Source organism: Tiliqua scincoides, chromosome 5 (genome assembly GCF_035046505.1).
Source record: "Tiliqua scincoides isolate rTilSci1 chromosome 5, rTilSci1.hap2, whole genome shotgun sequence".
NCBI classification, from domain to species: domain Eukaryota; kingdom Metazoa; phylum Chordata; class Lepidosauria; order Squamata; family Scincidae; genus Tiliqua; species Tiliqua scincoides.
In genome coordinates this window covers 120,555,344-120,576,374 of record NC_089825.1, presented here as the reverse complement: position 1 = coordinate 120,576,374, position 21,031 = coordinate 120,555,344, and the positions used below count along the sequence as shown (strand labels likewise).

General features: G+C 48.3%; 1 protein-coding gene across 3 annotated transcripts in view; it reads left to right on the top strand.

Annotated features, from left to right (window-relative positions):
- Positions 1-2,611: 2,611 nt before the first annotated feature.
- PPP1R12C (protein phosphatase 1 regulatory subunit 12C) overlaps positions 2,612-21,031 on the top strand; it is a 39,224-nt gene continuing 20,804 nt past the window's right edge. For all 3 annotated transcript variants that reach the window (XM_066627462.1, XM_066627463.1, XM_066627461.1), the window contains exons 1-6: positions 2,612-3,031; positions 15,942-16,072; positions 17,107-17,225; positions 17,927-18,086; positions 19,025-19,169; positions 20,177-20,251. In XM_066627462.1, the coding sequence (XP_066483559.1) occupies positions 2,717-3,031; positions 15,942-16,072; positions 17,107-17,225; positions 17,927-18,086; positions 19,025-19,169; positions 20,177-20,251 (945 nt within the window). In that variant the 5' untranslated portion in view covers positions 2,612-2,716. The remainder of the gene's footprint in view (positions 3,032-15,941; positions 16,073-17,106; positions 17,226-17,926; positions 18,087-19,024; positions 19,170-20,176; positions 20,252-21,031) is intronic.

The window sequence follows — 21,031 nt, the reverse complement described above, 5'->3', positions numbered from 1 at the left end:
AGCCCAGATTACACCTCTGGAGCTGAACTGGATTACAGTTTACAGATTACACCTCTGGAGCTGGAGCTCTTAGTCTCCTGCCTAAGTACAGGAAAACACACTTTTCCTGGTAGGGTAGGCCACCTGGTAATGGGGGTCAGGATCCGGCACACTTGCCCCTACCCATTTGCTTCTATCCCTACACTTGAGTATCACCCCCTCTGCATCCAGGAAAGCAAAACAATGGGCTGTACAATTCCCCCACTCTTACGGGGAACCAGAGGTGACAATGACTGTGCAGCTATGTTCTGCATATCTGCTTTTGGGGCCAGGCATAGGAAAACAGAATGGTTGGATTTCTCAAAGCTCTATACTCCAACATGTCCTACCTCTACATTATCATCTAACTCTCCATGTACTAATTCATTTTACAGCACAATTTCAGAAACAGACTACAGCTTTGCCATGCAGTCCTGTTCAGGTGGCCCAGAGCAGTCTCTGGCCACCTCCTGAGGTGGCTCAGATCCAAGCAGACCCATGGGGGCTGCTGCAGCGCGACACGGAGCAAAGTGACTCAATTCCCCTTGCCTTAAGCTGCCCTGCTTTCGGTCCCAAACTTGCACAGGATACAGCTCAGGCCCGCTGGCCTGCCTGTTCCAGCACAAGTTAGGATTGGGCTGTAAGGCTGCAATTGTATATAGGCTGCAATGAGTAAGTTCCACTGAAGTCAGTGAGACTCCTGAACAGGAATGCATGGCAAAGCTGTAGTCTGTTTCTGAAAATGTGCTGTAAAATGAATTAGTACACATGTAAACAACCCATAAATGGTGTGCGCTGCATACAGGCTCAATTCCTTTGGCTCCTGTTCCCAAAATAGCAGCGTCTTCTGTCTTTAGCGGCCAAATTTTCCAAAACATTATGAAGAATCTAGAGACGTCTTGTGACAACAGGAGTAGCAATACGCAGTGCAGCAGCAGCAGTGTTCAAACAGTATTCCGGCGCAACGTGGAACTTTCTGCAAGTTTTGCAAGTAATGGGTTGTTCAGGGAGAAGAAAAGTCACGGCAAAGAAACTTTCTTGCAAGGTCCCTTGCTTGCCACTATCAATCTTGTACTTGAATGCACAATCATAGTGGAGTGCTGGGTGTATTCTAAAGCTCACTCTCATTTTGAGGCTGGAACCCAACAGACCTGGCCATTGGCCTGATTTGTGCGCCCAAGAAATTCTGCATTCCCAGGATCCTCTGCAACATGCAGTGGTCAGTTGAAAAGACTGCTAGGGCTTCCTAAAACAATGGTCCAAAGATGCCTGTCTTGGCACTCACATAGAGATATAAAAAGACTAGAGTGACAAGAAGCCTGAACTTCTGGTGACAGTGAAAACTGCCATTGGCCAAAATTCTCCGAGTCTGTGTGTTTTGCTCCATCCATTGGCATCTCTAGCTCGTTCCAGCTCATTCCAGGACTGTGTTGTTTGGAACTTTGTCCTGCCAGGTGATGCCAAGAATGCATCGGAGGCAGCGCATGTGGAAAGTGTTCAGTTTCCTCTCCTGTTGTGAGCGTAGAGTCCCTAGCATGTATGCACTGCTGAAACAGAGATGCCTGCGTTGGCTCGGTCATGTCGTGAGAATGGATGATGGCCGGATCCCAAAGGATCTCCTCTATGGAGAACTTGTGCAAGGAAAGCGCCCTACAGGTAGACCACAGCTGCGATACAAGGACATCTGCAAGAGGGATCTGAAGGCCTTAGGAGTGGACCTCAACAAGTGGGAAACCCTGGCCTCTGAGCGGCCCGCTTGGAGGCAGGCTGTGCAGCATGGCCTTTCCCAGTTTGAAGAGACACTTGGCCAACAGTCTGAGGCTAAGAGGCAAAGAAGGAAGGCCCATAGCCAGGGAGACAGACCAGGGACAGACTGTGCTTGCTCCCAGTGTGGAAGGGATTGTCACTCCTGAGTCGGCCTTTTCAGCCACACTAGACGCTGTTCCAGAACCACCTTTCAGAGATACCATGGTCTTTCGAGACTGAAGGTTGCCAACAATTGGGATCTCTAGGGTGAAAACCTTACACAGTGGTGTAGTAGCTAATGATCATGTAGCCCGGTGCTCATGCCGCTAAAAGAGGATGAGACAGATTTCTGGAAAAGTCCAACACAGGTTACAAGCCATGATGGGTGTGTGTGCAACATCCTGATTTCAGAAGTGAGCTACCTCAGAATGCCAGATGCAAGGGACTGGCAGATGCAAGTCTGGCATTTGGTGGGCCACTGTGAGATACAGGAGGCTGGACTGGATGGGCCCTCTTTGGCCTGATCCAGTGGGGCTCTTCCTATGTGATTTGTCTGTGGGACTCCTTGCCACAGGGTGTGGCCACGGCATCTGGCTCAGATACGGGTCTCATGTTGTCTAGTGTGCTCCCTGAGCATCTGGGGGCCACTGTGGGATACAGGAGGCACTCCTAAGGGTGTGAATGTGACTCTAGTCTTTTCTATCTCTGTGGGCACGCGGCAGGCATCCCTCTTGTGAGGGCGTTTCCAGCCTAGACCCAGACTCCGTTTCCCGTCATGCACCCGAGGAGAGCGGCGCAGACTCCATTTCCCGTCGCGCCACGCGGCGGCGCTGCTCCTTCCGGTTCCGGGACGGAAGCCGGGAGGCGTCGCTGCAGCTCCTCTCCTGCGGCGAGAGCAGCGCTGGGCCGGAGGGCCGCCCAGCCGGGCTGGCGGCGGCCAGAGGAGGAGAACATGGCGGCGCCGCTGCTCTCCCTGTCCGAGGGGGAGGGCGCCCGGGCGCGGCGGCGGGAACAGCTCCGAGCCTGGGAGGAGGCCGAGGCGGCGGCGGCGGCTTCCTCTTCCCCGCCCTGCCCAGCGCCCTCTCCGCCCTCTCCGGGGACCGGCTCCGGCGGGCACCGGCCCCCCCGCGCTGTCCGCTTCGAGGCCGCCGCCGAGTTCCTGGCTTGCTGCGCCGGCGCCGAGCTGGAGGTGGCCCGGGAGATGCTCAGCGCCGACCCCGGGGCCGTGAACGGCACCAACGCCGACGGCATCAGCGCCCTGCACCAGGTGGGCACCCGGGGAGGGCGGGCGGCAGCGTCCCTTGGCAGCGAAAGTGTGCCTCTGAGGATGTGCAGAGTGACTGCTTCTTCAGGGCAGCGTCCCTTGGCAGCGAAAGTGTGCCTCTGAGCATGTGCAGAGTGACTGCTTCTTCAGGACAGCATCCCTTGGCAGTGAAAGTGTGCCTCTGAGCATGTTTAGAGTGGCAGTCTCTCCAGGGCAGTGTCCCTTGGCAGCGAAAGTGTGCCTCTGAGCATGTGCAGAGTGACTTTTTTCAGGGCAGCGTCCCTTGGGAGTGGAAGTGTGCCTCTGAGCTTGTGTAGAGCGACTGTTCAGTGCAGCATCCCTTGGGAATGAGAGTGTGTCTCTGAAAATGTGCAGAGCGGCTGTTCTTCAGGGTAGCATTCCTTGTCAGTGAAAGGTTGCCTCTGAGCATGTACAGAGTGACTCTCCAGAGCAGCGTCCAGGGAGGGGGGCAGTATCCCTTGGGAATGAAATGGTGCTTCTGAGCATGTGCAGAGTGACTCCCTCTTAAGTACACTGCCCGTTTTCGGCTCTTTTGCTGGGTTCTGGGAATAGGGTGTTAGGAAGAGGGTGCCTTCCTCACCTCGTGCCTTCCTGTGCTCTTGAGGCAGCAATTTTTAAACGTGGCACACTGGTGTGCCTCAAATGGTCTACGGGTGTGCTGCAGGAATCTGAGGGGAGGTCATTTATTAGTTGGGCCTTTGGAGGATGTGAACCCCCTACCAGCAGCATGGTGTGCCTTGACAATTTTAGCACCTCGTCAGTGTGCCCTGAGATGAAAAAGGTTGAAGATAGTTTCCCCGAAGGAATCTTTCCCCCATGGTATTGAGACTTGGCATGGAATTAATTAGATACTCAGCTGTGATGGAATTGTCTCTGAGTATGTGTGGTGTCAGTGATGCCAGGACTTGGCTCTGGGATGTGTGACAGTACTGCCCCTGAGTGTGTAATAAGTGCTTTCCCCATGACACTGGTTTATTAAGTAAACCAGGGCTGTGCTCTATGAAGGGACTCTGGCAGCCCTATTCCTCAGAGCTTCTCTCCAGCAATTTTCAACCTTTTTCATCTCATGACATACTGACAAGATGCTAAAATTATCAAGGCACATCATCAGTTTTCACAGTTGACAAGGCACACTGTGTTACTTGCAGGGGGCTTACATCCTCTAGTGGCCAAATAATGACCCTCCCACAGCACACCTGTGAACCAAGGAACCGCTGCACACTGGTTGAAAATCGCTGTTCTAGCCCCTTATTTTTGTGCCAGGATGCAGCTCTGAGGTAGAAGGAGATGAAACTGTCTCTCAGCATGTCCAGAGTGTCCATCTAAGCAGCTATCACCAGCTGTGCTTCACCCACATCTGGAATTAGAGGCAGGTGCACTCAATTCAGTGTTGATAATTCTGGGAGTAAAACTGAGTCCTGTCAGTTCTCATTTTGCAAGCCATCTGCTGATTCAGTTTGCATGTGTAACAGTACAGTGTTTGCAACATCAGCAAGTGATACAAAAGCAAAGGCTGGATAATTTTCCAATTTGCATGCTAGACTCTCTGATGTGGCAGAAAACTATATTGCATGAGAAATGTTAATGGAGAGGCTGCCTAATTAATGGGAGACTTGCTTTGCATCCTGGGTCTATCCTTTGAGGATGCAAAGCACTAGTCAACTGCTTTCGGCCTGACATTGCATTCTTTCCTATGTGCCAGTTTTGTTAATCCTGATTAATTTCCTGAGTAATTCTATGTTGTGCGCATAAATGCTGCTTTTATATGAACTTGCATCAATGATCTGTCTTGCTGGTGTTGTGATTGACAGCTGTTCTTCTAGAAAGTCTTCCTTTGACTGAAATTTTTTAACAGACGATATTAGGGATTTGTACCAAATTGTATGTCCCAGGAGGATTGTGTTGAGACAGTCTTGGAATGTGATTCCATCTTTCACCTAGACGGTACAAATCACTTCTAGTGAGCAAAAGTCATTTGTCCCCCATTCCTGGTGGGTGGTTAAATTTCACTATCCCTGGCTCTGTAGTGTAAGACGCTTGTGCAGATAGTCCCCCCCATAACTCGTAAGCATGCATTCAACATGGGGAAAAAGTTCATGCTTCCACCATTCCTTAAATTGGCAGTCTTTCACCCTGACCAGGTGGAAAATGACTTTGGAACTCTCCCATTTCAAGCTATTGTTTCAAGGACTGAGTGAGCTGTGTGAACGCCGATACTTTGTAGGCAGTGTGGCTCTCAGACGTTTGGTGTGGAGTTGTAAACTCCTAACTTAATGTAAGCTTCAGACGTTTGGTGTGGAGTTGTAAACTCTTAACTTAATGTAAGCTTCTTCCTGCATTGAGGTTTTTTGAGAGAATGCTGCTGAAGTTTCTGGATGCGTTGGTGCATTAAGTCAACCTCAAAAATGTCTGCAAAAATGTATTGGACTAAACCAGCGTTCCTCAGCCAGTGGTACTTGTATCACCAGTGGTACTTGAAGAGGTGCCTGGTGGTACACCCAGCATCTCCAGACCCTTGTCGCCTGGCAGCGAGACCAGCAATGTAATGTGACAAGCAGCTGTAGGAAACCTGGCAGGCAGAGCTCCAACATGTACTTTTCATGTACTCAAAAAAGCCCTCCCGTCCACACTGATTCTCTTACCACTGCCAGTTGCATCTGGTGGTACTTCCAATAGGTGTGAAATGATATGGTGAGGGACAAACATTGAGAAACGCTGGCTAAACAATTATTTCTTGTCCCATGTATCATGCTAGTCATGCTGATGAAAAAGAGGCTAGCTTTCCCCGGTCTTTCAGATTCCCAGGACCAGCTCATGATGTTCTGGCGCCCAAGGCAGTGTGCCAGATCTGCTCCCTCTTTCCTGGTGATGCACCAGCCTTTGTTCCTTCCAGTTTTTGGATTGGAAAAGGAAGGGGGGGCACAGCAGACAACAAAATGGTGGCTCGTCTGCCATTGTCCTTTCCTCCATATTGCCTCCTCCGTTCTGTCCCAGTTTATGTAACTAGGATGGGAACAAGCCAAAATATTACAGTATACAGCTTTTCACGAAAGCAAAGTTGGCAAGACTGGCTTGTTCTAATACTAAACAAACCGCAGTTCCTGGAATGTGTACATAATGTGGAACTGTGGTTTGTGCGAAGTGAAAGCAGAGTGTTAACTCCTTTTTGCACATGGAGAAGGGGAAGCGGACTGAGTAGTTGGTGGTAATGCACAACCATCTCAGATTGTCTGGGAGTTCTGCATTACGGATGAGCGTAGGGCTGGTGTGGACTCTGAGCGCATATCTGATTTCTTTTCCTTCTCCCACGATTGGTGTTGCTGATTCCTTAGACTTCTTCCTTTATGTCATACATTACTGGCAAACAGCAGCCAAAGCAGCAAATCTGGCCATTTGTGCTGCTGAAATCTTCCAGTGGCTAAACGAACTCTTCTAGATCCAGTTGATCTTCTCTTGTGTCTTTCCTATAATAAACTGCGTTTCTAGAGACAGTCTGGTATTTTTATCCTGTTTGGCTGTGAATATTTTTATAGCCTTTATATATCTTCCCCATCCCCACAAGCTGATGAGGGTGGTGTGCTTTCAGTTGTTACTCTGTCCTCGCAAGAACCTTGGGGTTATGCAGAGGGAATGTGACTTGTGCAAGCTCGTTCAGTGAACATTGTAAACTGAGAAGAATTTTGAACCCAGCTCTCCCATGTCCACGCCCAGCATTCTGGTCACCCTACCAGTATTTCTCCATGAATGGAAGCTGACCCACAATCTAGGCTAAGGTAGGGAGTTTAAACAAAAATACCCCCTAGATATAACAAATGGAGCCCTTAGAAATGGTTTTGGAAGGGGTGGCACATTGAGGAAATGGGGGTCCTTTTCCTGGATGGATAGATGGGGAAGAAGCTCAGTTTTCCAGGAACAAATTAGTTAATATTTGGCTACGAGGCTGGCATTATTGAGGATTATAAAAGGTATAATTTTTCTGCTGTGTAGAATCCCTCCTTGCAGCTCCCACTGGATTTAGCAACGGAGTTTGTGCTGTATGAGTATGCAAGGAAGGCTGGCTGGACTTGAAATAAATTACACTGTATCTTTTCCTGGGTTTCTCATTAGGAGATTGGAGGGCTGCTGTCCCTTCCATGCTTTCTTTCCTCATCCTCCCCGCGCTCCTGGTTAATTTTCCATTACTTCATTCCCTTGATGCTGCTTGGCTTCTTGCCCTGGTCTCCATCCTCCCACCATCTCCAAACACCAATCTGTCAAAACTTTGGTGGGGGCAGGGAAGAGTGTAGATCTGGTCTGAGGATAGGGTGAAGCCTGTTCCCATGTAAGAGGGGACTGCTTGGTAATTGAGAGCTAATGATGAGGCAGGCACTGGAGACTGGGATGTTCAAAAGGGTGCATCCCTGGAACCTGGTTGAATTAGAGGGTTTCAAGAGTGCCTTGGGGAATCTCCATTTGGCAGCTGATGTTCCTGTTGAGTGTTGTTCTGTGGGGAGCAGAGATTACCCTAATTGGTTGGTAGACACAATAGCCTCTAAGCATCTTTCCTTGCAGTGTGGAGCCCGGTCAGCTTCTTGGATCCCCCAAGATACTGGAGCAATGGGACAAGCAGGAAGACTGCTGAAACACAGGTGGCATGAGACTTTCAGTGAATTCAGTTAAACTTAGAGACAAGTGGCAGTGCAGAAATGGTTCTTCTCCACGGGCCTCCCAATTTTGATCACCACTCTTGTCATGGTGAATGGGCTGGTGATCCCCCACACACTTGGTTTACCATCCTGTTGCTGAATCAGCCTCTTTCATTTAGTTGCTGCTCATGTATCTGCATGGCACAGCCATAGCCAGTTCTCCGAACATGCTCAGAGGTACTTTTTTCATTGAAGAATCCACCCAATCAACTTCTGTGTTGTAGTTGATGTTGTCCATTTGAGTTTGATACACAGGCTAAAAGGACATGATTTGGGGGCTTTTTTTCCAGGCTAAACTGAGTCCTGCCTTCAGACTGCCTGCCTGGTTGGCATTAGTAGGTGCCATTCTCTTCCCATGAGGCCTCCCCTCACCTTGTTTTCCCAGAGTCTGAGACATTTTCCTCTCTGCCAGGCTGCCCCACTGGATCGCTTGCTGGCAGCAAGGAACATAGTGGAGTGCCAGACCTGTTTCGGAAAACTACTGTTCCCTAGATACTGAAAAAGCCTGGGAGTTGAGTGAGGGACCAGTTTCCAAGGTGCAGCCACAAATAGATGGAATAGTGGGCGGGCATGGGACTGTGAGTTGCTCTCTTTTTTTTTTCTTTTTTTAAAAGGGGGGGAGTGGTGTCTCACTGGTTGTGCGAGTGTGAAATGGACCAAGCATTGGCCAAAGAGAAAAAGGGCTGAGGATCTGAAGTTAGGGGGTGGGGAACAAACCTACCACTGAGTAGAGAATGTAACTTTAACTTAGAAACTAGTAGCTGTCAAGGAAACATGTACTTCTCTATATTTTAAGTTTCTAGTCCTTGTAGAGAAATATTTGGAAGCAAGTGGGTGGCATTTTCCAAATGCTTTAGGAATGAAGAGGATGCCTAGTTGAATTTTTTTTCAGTATAATAAGAGAACAGACCATAGGAAGTTGCAGACACAAATGTATTCAAAATTACCAGTTTTTGGTACCTGTCAAAATCATTCAAATATACCAGCAAATATATTGCAAATTGAAATGACCCATGTGTTAGACCTCAGATGGCCGTTCCATCAGAGGAATTATGTATACTTGGAAGGTATAGTCTCCAGAGCAAGCAGGTAAAAAAAAGGCACACTGCATTGTGCACTGATTCCAAAGCATGTACTTTCCAAATATTTGCAATTCCCCTGATGAAGGATCTTTTTACAGGTTGGGAGGACTGATGGAAAGTGCATGGCTGTGGAATGTCTTGGACCGTGGTGTGTGCTTTTACTGTCACCCATTATGGGTCACCAGTGTTTGAGAGGAGGTGTAGAGTTGGGCAGGAGGACCAGAACCCAGATTCCTAGATTCGTCTTGAGGAAAGAGGGCCTACCAGGGAGCCTAGTGCTTTCACTAGGCTCTCTGGTAAGCACACTTTGTCTGGGAATGTTTCTGAGAAACTTCAGCTAGCACCAGTCGGTTGCTCTTGTTTGTGGAAAATGAAATCTTTGCATTCCAAGCAGAGGCTATTAATATCAGCACACAAAACAGGCATAGAGACTACCTTCCTCCCCCCACTCCAAGCCAAGCCCAGGCTGGTGTTTAAGATAGTAGCTCAAGATTTTCTGTGACGTAATAGTTGTGCATCTTTGACAAAAGTCCGTGAAAAGATTTTGTGGGGCACAAAGCAAAGCTTCAGCACTTACAGGTGGGGCCTCCATATATGCAGATTATTCATCCGTGGATCTGGCTCAACGCGGGTCCCCCCAGATCTGTGTGAGCCAGACTTGACCCCACTTGAGCCCTCTGGAGGCTCTGCTTCAGTCCCCACCCCCCAGTGGGGTTTCTGAATCCAGCAGAGGTTACCTGCAGGGCATGTCTGTCTGCTGCCTCTGCGGCCTTTCGAATGGCCTTTTCGGTAAACTGGAAGTAGTGTTTTTCTTTTTTGTTTTGTTTTTTGCTGACGGCCATTCTGAAGCTTGCAGAGGCAGTGGGCAGATGTGCCCTGCCTCTGTGGGCTTCAGAAAGGCGTCCGAAGGGGCTTAGGTGCAGCTGATCGTGGATTTAATTACCTGTGGAATTTTCAGAGGATCTGAGAACGGATACCCTGTAGATACTGGGGCCCCACCTATATAGGAGAAGCCAGGCACATGGCTGGAGGTGGTACGATTGGAACCCTGAGCCACAGGCAATGTTTTGAATAGAGGACTGGTTTAGAGTTCCTCTAATGGAGTTGTCTTCAACCTTTTTTTGTGCCGTGACCCGAATGAATGAATGAATGAAGTATGACACTGGGGACCCACTGCTGATCTCGCCTCTCTCCGATCCGTTGCTTCATTGCCTGCCCCTGCCTGCCCCATTTCCCCCAACCTTTTGTATCTTCACAACAACCCTGTGAGGTAGCTAACTGAGCAGGGCCAGCCTTAGGAGCTGCGGAGCAAGACAGCGAGAAGAGGCTGTGCAGGATTATATCAACAACTCAGTTTTGATAAGGCGATACCGTTATTGGATTGGATCCAAGCCCTCTTTTGCACAGGCTTGGAAAGGTTACCTCGACCCCTCAAATGAGACTTCGCAGTCATTGGGCTTCGCAATCATTGACCCTCAGGTTGAAGAAAACTGCTCTAATGAATTGGAATCCTGATCACGCATCCATGCATGCTGCCACCTGCTACCCTTTGGTTTCCTATCCAGATAAAACAAACTGTCCCTGCTTCCTACCACTCAGTACAGGTTGAGCCTACTTATCTGTGGATTTTGGATCAGCAGATTTGGCTCAACACAGATCATCCAGACCCTCATTGAGTCAGATTCACCCCAACCTGAAGCCTCCAGAGGCTCTTCTGAGGCCTGTGGAGGCTGAGCGCAGCCTCTGTGTGCCTCAGAACGGCTCTGGATGTGACTGGAGCAAGGCTGCAGTCACGTTCGGAGTTCAGTGGTGCCCAAAATCTGCATGGTATCACCCAGAATTTGGTATCCACGAGGGGTCCAGGAATGGAACCCTTGTGGATAACAAGGGTCCACCTTTATAGCCAACTAGCCTGCATGTCTGTAGCTAGAATATCTGACTGATTCAAATGCCTGATTAGCCGTGAAACGCACTGCGTGATCTTGGTATGGTCGCTGTATCTCAAGGTGGTTGTGAGGTTAAAGTTTGAAGACCCCCATCTTCCACCCTGAACCTCCATGGAGGAAGGGCAGGATAAAAACAGACAGAATACAGCCTGTCTTCTGTACAGACGGAGAACATAACCAGTCTAAAGCAAGACCTTGGCTCTACAATAGGGCTGTGCGCTCTGCAGTTCAACACTAGCTTAGTGCAGCTTTCATTTTAAAAAACATTTCTTGTCCTTATCGCTGTAAAGGTAGGCTTGGGAAGCACAGGCAGTAGCTAGTTGGAGCTGAGACTTTCAGTGCTTCAGAGTCCTGCATGCCTCCTTTCCTGCCGTTCTGAGTGATTGGCTGAAGCAGGATAAATTATGCAACCTAAGCATAATTTTATGTTCAAAGTTTGCATGACCACATTGTGCAAATGAATGATTAATTAATACTGGTCACATAATTCAGCTTTTCTTGGCACAGAAGTTTGAGTAGTGTGTGTGCATTTGCTCTTGGTTTTCAGCAGAGTGTATACATCTTTCCTCCACGGCAGCAGAATTGTTTGTGCGTGTGAAGTGCTGGGTGTTGCAAGCATATGGCAGGGCAGAGACAGCCACTGGATTTGAGAATCATGGCATTTTCAAAGTATAGATGTTCCCCCCCCCCCATCCTCTGCAACTCAGGTGGACCTGGGAGTTTGTCTTCCAGTCCTCCCGAGCTGAAGCAGCTCTCTTTGAAGCAAAAGCAAGGTGTCCCAAATTCTTTTTCAAGTTTGATCAAATACACCCACGTTCCTTTTGCTTGTTGCCTGAACCAGTTTTATTCTGCGTGGTCTCTTGACTGCAAATCTGAGGCCTGTTATTAAAGGCAGATGAAATCTAGCAGAAGCCGCTGCCTTCGGTTCTGACGTCTTTTGTGCTGGAAGTGGAAAAGTAGCGCAGCTGCATAATCTTGGCACAGGAAGAGACATCAAAGGCGTCCTGATCCAAACCTCTCCCCACACTGGGGCTCAACAGAGACTGCAAGTTTCTGGGCTGTTCAGCGCATGTGGAATCTTGCGGCATAACTGGTGTTTCAAACAGAATTGGGAGGATCCCTGAGAATTGGAGTTCTTTAAAACAAAACTAGGTTACCCCTGTGTGCCTTTGGTGGGTGTCGCGCTTGTACTGCATTGCTGTCCTTGGGAAGCAGTCCGGTTCAGCATTGTTGCCTTGCAGTGGTTTGGTTTTAGGTTGAAAAGGCTTTGTGTTTCTCCTCTTCCCCATCCTGCCGTTCCTCACATGCCTCAATAGCTCCTTCCTCTACAGCACAAGTCCATGTTGCATCTGTGGCTTGCCCATGCCTTCCAAACCAGGCGCTGCAAACCAGCTTGCAACAAGGTGGACTGCACAACAACTGGGGCTGCTGTGTTTGCTGAGCAGTGGAGCTAAAGCTAGCTGACTTGCATGGTTTGTCCTACCCCCCATTTCATGGGTGAAGTGGGCACTTAATTTTCAAGACCTGACAACTTCCAACTTAAGGTCCTCGGAGTCAGCCATTCAGCAGTGCAGGCTGTGTAAATCCTACTCAGCTATGTCCAGTTTGCAAGCTTAACTGCATGGCTAGAAGAAGCCTCTTGCCCGGACTGGGAAGGATTTTCCTTCAGGAAAGCAACCAAGGGGTCAACTGCACTTCCAATCCACCTGCTGCCCTCTGCCTCCCAGTGCCATGCATCATTTCCTAAACTGGGAAAGTCCTGCAGCAACACCATCAGCCGTCCCCTTGCAGTGAGAGGGAGACACAAACACAGAAAAGAGTAGCCCCACTTCCTGTGCCTTTGCAAGAAAAGAAGAGACCTGTGTCTGAAGTTTGGCTCTTATTGTGTCTTCACTTCCTTATTTCTTCCCCCTTTCTTGAAGGGAAGAAGTATCTTTGGGCAACCAGACATTTAAAGTTCCGAGAATAGTGTACTTTGTGTTTACATTCTGTAACATGCGGCTCACTTCAAATATGTTTAACCATGCATGACTACCTTGCCCCTTTTCTCTTTAGAATAGTGCTTCCCAAACTTTTTAGCACCGAGACCCACTTCTTAAGATGTTAATCTGTTGCAACCTACTAGACCAGGTGTGCCCAAACCCCGGCCCTGGGGCCACTTGTGGCCCTCGAGGACTCCCAATCTGGCCCACTGGGAGCCCCCAGTCTCCTATGAGCTCTGGCCCTCAGGAGACTTGCAAGAGCCCATGCTGGTCCAATGCATCTGTTCTCAGCGTGATAGCCAACTTTCGACCTCTTGTGTGAGCTTTGGGATGAGAGCTCCCTCCACTGCTTGCTGTTTCACATCTGTTATGCAGCAGTGACAGCAAAGGAAAGGCTGGCCTTGCTTTGTGCAAGGCCATTTATAGGCTATGCTATTGCAAGACCTCCATTCATTCATATAAGTTCCATCTTTAATGTATTCATTTATGTAAATTTATTTAAATTTGAAATGTAAATTAACTCTTTTTTCCCAGCCCCGACATAGTATTAGACACGTGGCCCTCCTGCCAAAAAATTTGGACACTGCTGCACTAGACCAAAAAAAGAGATCTAGAAATAAATATTTTATGCATTAATAATAATAAGTTTTAATTAATAATAACCAGGGGCCTGTGCTCTTGAGGCTGCTGAATACCTTACATGTAGTATGTGTGCAAATAATTGCTAGACTCTCCCTAGAAATGGAGTTCAAGGACCATTCCCCAAAACCTTTATAGTCATTTCAGGCTACCCAGAAGGCTGAACTGGAGAGCAAGTTGTGTAGTTAGGGATTTCCTGGCCAGACAATAGGCTGAAACTGGGTTCACTTGTGATCTACGGCATGCCAATTACTAGAGAAAATTGGGAAAATGTGACATGTTAATGTGGGGGTTTGAAGATTATCTCAAACACAGGTAGCATTCCAGCTGTGTTCCTTTTCAAACCAGGCAAGAGTGCTTGCAAAGTTTTTATTTTAACACTTCAAAAAATTTTCATGACCCACCAAAAATGGGCTCACAACCCACACTTTGGGAAACACTGCTTTAGAGGAACAAGATGCAGAGGGGAGGGGAATCCAGTCTTTTTAATAGTTACATAGAATAAGGCGCAGTGGTTCTCAAACTTTTAGCACCAGGACCTACCTAGCTTTATAGGACTTTAAACAAAGATGATCTAGAAAGAAATAATATATTTACAAGTAATATTTTATTTGCAAATAAAACTCAATCCATTTCTCATAATAAGTCAACTGTAATGAATAGCGTCAAGGCTTGATGGGCTTAGTTACATGATCCAGCCTTCACCTGCCCCCACTACTTGTCATTGACAGACTTGGGAAAAAACACACCAGAAAAAGGTGCTCAAACATTTATCTCCCTATATTTCCACAAGCTTGCAAACTGTAGGAGCTCAACTCTTTGCAGGGTAGTTAGCAGCTATCTGATTCTTGAATAGTCTCAGGGCTTGAGACAATCAGTGATCCAATCTTTCCATCAACTGTGTTTTCATTAGAAGCTCTACGGGACCCACCAGAAATTGGGTCGTGACCCACAGTTTGAGAGAGGCTAGAATAGGGAATTTCATCCCTGCAGCACATGTATCTGCTAAGGAAAAACAGCACTTTCCCTGTCTGTGCAACTTAAAGGGACAGCTTAAACTTAAAGCTTGTCATCCTTTGCATCTGTTCAACATCTCTCTTAAAAACTTAGGGAATGACACAGAATCATAGCTGCAGGGGAGCCTAGTCCTCTGTAGAGTATTCCAGGCCCCTGTTTGCATGTTCAGATGTCACTTGTGAAAAAAACACATTGTGCTCTATGAAAGGACGTTCTGTGTTGCGTATATGTGACTGTTGATCTGTACCTACATCCATTTTCACTTGCTATGATTTGTGCTGTCTGTATACTCAACATTTGGTCACTTCTGTGAAAACTGTGTACGCGCAGTGTAATGTGTTAAATAACCCTCGGTTTTTTAGACGTCTTCCTGGTGAAGATATAAGGAAAAGTGTCCAGGCATTATCCCCCCGTTGCTCAGAAAGAACTGAACTTGCTTTCTCTTCTCTGTGTGCTGTTAGTGAATGAAAAGGCATAAGGTAGCTAAGCCCTGATTGTTGAAAATATCATACAATTACATTTTCTGTATAGTGTATTTAGTCTAGTGAAAGAACTTCCAACATAGTAGGCTTTCTGTATTTATGTTTAGTGGTGATTCCCTGCTCCCTTATGCCCCTCACCTCAAAAAGTCTTGAAGTGGGCCAGTAGCATAGCCCGCGCATGTGGGGAAGGGAAGCGTTGCAGGTGCCGCAGTGTGCCGTGTGAGCGGCCGCTCCCACGTGCTGCTAGTTCCATTGGGGTAGCGACAGCAATGGTGAGTAGAAGGGGCTGCTTGCATGGCGCATTGCAGCACCTTCAATACTTACACACATGCACACAGCTGTGTGAGCTGTGCTACTGCTGTGGGCCTGGGTCCCAATCCATCAGGTGAAGGCCAGTGTCTTTAGTGAATCACCTCAAACTCTCTTCATGTTGCCCAGGCGTTCTGTTTCATCCCCTCTAGAAGCCTGTTCAGCCCTCCAGACCTAGGAATTCATTCTGCAGCAGTCCTGGGGCAGCTTGTTCCTGCACTGCAATCCTCTTAACTTTAGGAAGCTTTTCTTGATATTTGCCTACATTCTGCCTCCCTGTCAGCCTTCTCCCACCCACCCCCATTGGCACCACATTTTCTAGGCTCTGCACCAGAACTGAAGAAGGGATGCCCAATTCCCAGCACCTGGGATAATTTTTCATTAAGAGTGTTTTGGTATTGCCTTTCAGCAGCAGAAAAAAACCTCAAAGCAGCTGACGTAGCAAAGGGAATGAGGTGGTCTTTTCCCTCCCAGCCCTGCTCCTTGTAAAACCTCTGAGGCGTTTGTGGCACCCAATTGTTCACTGGGTGCTCAGTGAGTTTCCAGCATCCATCAGCATTAATGTTGCGTGGTGCAGAAGATACAGTGACACAATAGGGTGTCTTATGTGCTTGGGAAAGAACGGAGGGTGTAAGTAGCATAAGGGAGGGAAATTTGGGGCTGCTTGTTTCTCTCGGGGTGGGTCCCATATGTGGAGTGGGAAACTGGGTGTTGAGACTGTTGTGTGACCGTCTCTCCGGCTTCTTCCAGGCCTGCATTGATGAGAACATGGAAGTCGTTGAATTTCTGGTGGCAAACGGAGCCAATGTGAACCAGGCGGACAACGAGGGCTGGACTCCACTGCATGTTGCTGCTTCTTGTGGCTACATCGAAATTGCACAGTGAGTTCGGAGCTGGGAGGATGCCCTAGAATGGTGCCAGTTCACAAATGGCTGTTGTAGTGTCGCAACAGATGTGTATTTTGCCTGAGGCTGTGAGATCAACCTACACCCCTGGGGCAGTTTTTGCTGCTCATCTGCATTGAGTGGCGGCTTGTGCAAGCCTCTCACCTCCTCTATAGTGGATTGAACCACTCACTCCTGGCAGCTGCCATTGTGCTGCACTGCATCTTTCCGACTGTGGAAATGCAAGAAGGTACTGAGGCTACAGTGTACAGTCTCCCTTTACTCCCAGGAAGGGGAGGGCAGTGCATATCAGCAGCAGAGGGCTGTCACTGTCTTTCTCATCTGTCAAAGAAAGGGGTAAATAGAACTGTAAAATTAAGCAGCCCCCCCCCCCCAGAGCTCCCTGCTCTGTTTCCCCAACTAGGAAAACCATGAAGGGGAAAGGGGCCAGGCAGAAGCTCATCCTTGAGGACCTGCTTGCAGAGCTGCTGTAAGGGATCTGTCAAGATGCCATATTTGGACTGTAGCACGAGAATCTGCACAGCACCACTCTGTTGCCCTAGAGGCCTTTAGCACATGGGAGAACCATGGCAGCTGGATTACCAAAGGCTCCAACCTGAAAAACAACTGGCAAAGGAGGTTGGAATGGCCCTGTGTGCCAGCACCCACCCTTGTGAAACTGTAGGTGGCAATAGCATCAAGTGGGCAGACCATCTGCAAGAGGAAAGGCCCTTTCCATATACATGCTGTGGCCCATTCTTATTTATATCTATTTAATTGTCTTTCTTGAAGTTTTCCTTTCAGAAAAAGAAGCAGGATATGATGAGTAAAATAAAGGTCTGGCATGCAGTTGCCATTCCAGTACGTCTTAAGGAAGTTAGATTGCCCAAATCATGCCTGGCAGGAAATGAGGTCCGACACCCAATTGGATAGTCTGTTGATCGGATTAGATCAACTGCAGAGGTGGGAGGCCTGATGCCATGCTCAATGGGCCTCATGGATCTGACCCTGGGCTTCACTGTCTTGCCCAGATACCTCTTGGACCATGGTGCCAACATTGCTGCAGTGAACAGTGACGGGGACGTGCCATTGGACATCGCTGAGGCTGACAACATGGAGACCTTGCTGCGCTCGGAGATTGGGAAGAGAGGTAAGGAGAGAGCGGGCCGTCATGCATGTGGCTTCAGCCACTTTGAATGTGACTCTCTTTTCTCTTAGCACCCTTTTACTTTACAGTCTGTTGCCATTTGGGACTTCTCAAGCCAGCCAGCTAGCCCTGTATGTTTTCTGCCCTTTTTGTGCCAGTGACACTACAGAAACATTGTGCATGGTTCTTGGGATTGAGCGGGAGGAAACTGTGTTGGTGTTCTTGCATCTTGGTTTAGGCCAGGGCTCATTCATTCTGCCTGCAAATTGAGAACCTGACAAAGTTCTAAAAGGTCCACCAGACTCCCAGAGCCGATTAAATTCTGCACAAAGGTGACTTGCATGAGTTCTGCAAAACATCGTACAGTTGCTCATTTGTTTATATTTTCTGTTTCAAAACCCCCCCCACACACACACACACAAAAATGGTCAAGAAGCTATGTGTGGCACGCATGCAGTTCAGTTGTTTGATGGCAAGTTCAGTTGACTTTTGGCATTTCTTTGCAACGGTGATGAGTAGGAACTTGTAGTTTTATTCATTTGTATTGAGGTTTTATGGAGGGGAGGCAGGAATTATATGTCAGGTTTTGAGGATTACATAGCGTAATTCAAAGGCCATATTTATTCTCTGCTCCACATTGTGGCCACAGCCATTTGCGTTTCTTTACCTTCCCTTCTCTGCTTCTCTTGTGATGCTGCTTTTAGGAGTAGATGTAGAGGTAGCAAAACGAGAAGAGGAGGAGGTGATGCTCCGTGACGCGCGCCAATGGCTGAATGCTGGTAAAATATCTGATGAACCACACTCCAAAACGGGGGCGACCGCCCTGCATGTGGCAGCTGCCAAAGGCTATGTCGAGGTCATGAGGTGAGATTTTGGTCCTGCACCCATTCCCTACTGCCTGCTGAATGAATTGTCATGAGGACTAAAACACCATATCCCATTCCTTGTCATATGCAGGGTACCTGTTGTCCTTTAAGAGCAAAAAACTAGATCCAGCTTCTCTTTTCCAGTGTCAGTCTGGAGGTTCATAGTTAGCAACTTGCACCTTGGATTCCAGGGTCTTATTTGCAACAACAAGGATAGGAACTTGAAACTCCTTTGCCTCCCAAATTTACTTGCTCCACCCAACCCAGGAAGTCTCATTGTGTCACTTCTTCTGCATTTCCTCTGAAAGCATAGACATGTTTGTTGTTGTTTTTAGGGAAGGTTTCCAGACTTGATCCAGCTTGCCAAACACCCCCTGAGCATAGGCAGGGCTTAGGGAAAAGCGTAGGCCAAGCAGTGTCGATCTGTGCCCTGGCTCCCTGCCATCTTGCTTTGAGTCCTAAGGCCCCCCACACTCCTTAAAAGGCAAGGGGGTGGTAACACTACTTCCATTCATTCTGCCCCCTTTCCACCCAAAGGCCCTGGCGATCTAAATTCTCTTTCCTGCCTGCTCTTTAACAATCCTTGTTCTGAGAATCCCCAGCTTGCTCATTCATAGCATGCACAGACGCTAAAGAGACTTAAGTGGAGTTGTCTTCCGACTGCCAGAATTTGCCTATCCCTGGATAACTTGAGCATCCTAATTCTGGATTGTCAGGCCGCAGAAGACCACTATACCTCACCTTCCTCAAAAAAGACCCTGGAATTCCAGTGTCTGGAAGCCTCTGTGCTTTACCCCTTCAGGCCCAGCTTTTCTCTTTATTGACTTGATTTGTATGTGAGGTTCATCCTGCATGAGCATTATGTAATCTAGTTTATTTCTCTAGGAGGCAGATGGTCCCAAGTGTCCTGACACTGTCGCTTTTCCTCTGTTCTAGGCTCCTCTTGCAGGCCGGCTACAACCCTAGTGTACAGGACAGGGACGGCTGGACTCCCCTACATGCTGCAGCCCACTGGGGGGTGGAGGAGGCCTGCCGCCTTCTGGCTGAACACTTCTGTGACATGGAGGCACTCAACAATGTGGTGAGTAAGGGGGTTGTGGATGGTGTGACAAAATCTGCCAGAAATCCAGTTGAAAGGATCTTGTGTCGCAGGGCTAGGGAAGGTCTGTGAGAGCAGCTTCCGCCCACAGTACTGCGTTGGACCGTTGGCCCTGACTTGGCAAAAGGCACCATCAGCTACTTGTAACCACTTTGCTTAGTTGAAGCAGAAGCGTTCTCTTAGGACAGGGAAACCCAAAGGGAGTGAGGACGGGCAGTGGGAGTAGAATTTTGGAGAATTTAGGATGGTGTAGTGGTTTAGGAGTTGGACATAGACCTGGAAGGTCCAGGTCCAAATCCTCACTCAGTCACAAAGCTTCTTTGGTGACCTTGGACCTCTCTCAGCCTAACCCGCCTCACGGGGTTGTTGTGAGGCAAAAGGTGTAAAGGAACCATGTACACCAGCCTGAGCTCCTTGGAGAAAGGGTGGAATTAAAATGTGAAAAACAAATAGGTGTGCTCGGGATTCTCATAATAGGTAGAAGTGGCAGGCATGGAGATCTGGAAAAACGGGGTTAGCATGGTTTGGCTGGGGAAATGAGGGGGAAGAGTGTGCTAGCATGGCCACAGATGTGCATAAACATTTGGTGGTAGGGTTCTATTTGTTTTGTATTGCGGAGAGGGTGTTAGCCTCTGTTGCATTTCTCTGCACTCCAAATTATTTTGGACAAGAAACTGCCCCCTCTGCTTGGACAGCAACCAGCTCTCCCTCCATTCATACCCTGACAATTTTCCTGCTTTCTTCTTCTAAACAGCAACTGGTGAAATCTGAAAGGGGGGGGGGATGCAACACTTGCGAAAGCAGTGGGGTGAGGTTGTAAAAGTCCTTGGCGTTGCTTTCAGTAGACAGAGTGAAGCTAGTGCCCTGTGGCTCTACTGGGGGCAAAGTGCTGTGCCCATTGTACGTTGCAACTTTGTTCTGCTGGGCAATAGAGCTTTGGGGCAAGTCTGGGAAGCCCTCTCAGTCCACCTGTTTCCTTCCCACCTTAGGGCCAGCGGCCATGTGACCTTGCGGACGAGGATACCTTAGCCCTGCTCGAAGAGCTGCAGCGCAAGCAAAATGATGTGAGTGACTGTTCTTGCTCCCTGCGTGGCAGACATAAGAGACTAAACTGCTACTCATGATGTGCTCGTGCACCAGTGCAAAGAGCATTCAGCACCTGGAGCCCTCACTTGTGTGCTGCTGTGTAGAGTTTGCAGCATCTGGAGGTCTTTTTACGATGGAGCCCTTGCACAGGAAAGGTTATAGAGGCTGGTTTAGGGATCTGAGTCAAGAGAGAAGTTGCTCTGGAGAAACTGTGGAATTCATAAGCTAAATACATCTTTGAACTGAAGCAGATTTGCTCCAGCGTTGCTACTATTCATTCATTTAGAACAGTGATTTTCAACCAGTGTGCTGTGAATGGTCTGCAGGTGTGCCGCAGGAATTTGGCAGAGGGTCATTTATTAGTAGGGCCATTGGGGGATGTGAGCCACAGCGTGGCATGCCTTGTCAATTGTCAAAAAACCGATGGTGTGCCTTTGACAATTTTAGCACCTTGTCAGTCTGCTATGAGATGAGAAAGGTTGAAATAAGCTGGGTTAGAGCCGGGCACATGGAGGGAATCGCTGTGTGGGCAGCACTCGCACTTCTCATGCACACCTAAACTTGATGTATAGCCAGTGTCATTGGGGCAAAACGTTGTCCCCCTTTCTCTTGTTTGCAGACTCCTTGTGTCCTGGTAGAGGCCTCTGCCATAGAGGAAACAATCAGGGGCAGGGCCTCTTTGGGGATAGCATGGTGACTTTTAAATGTTCTTTCCAGAGTTCTTTGCAACAGTTTTCAGTCTGAGTTTGAGAGGGCAG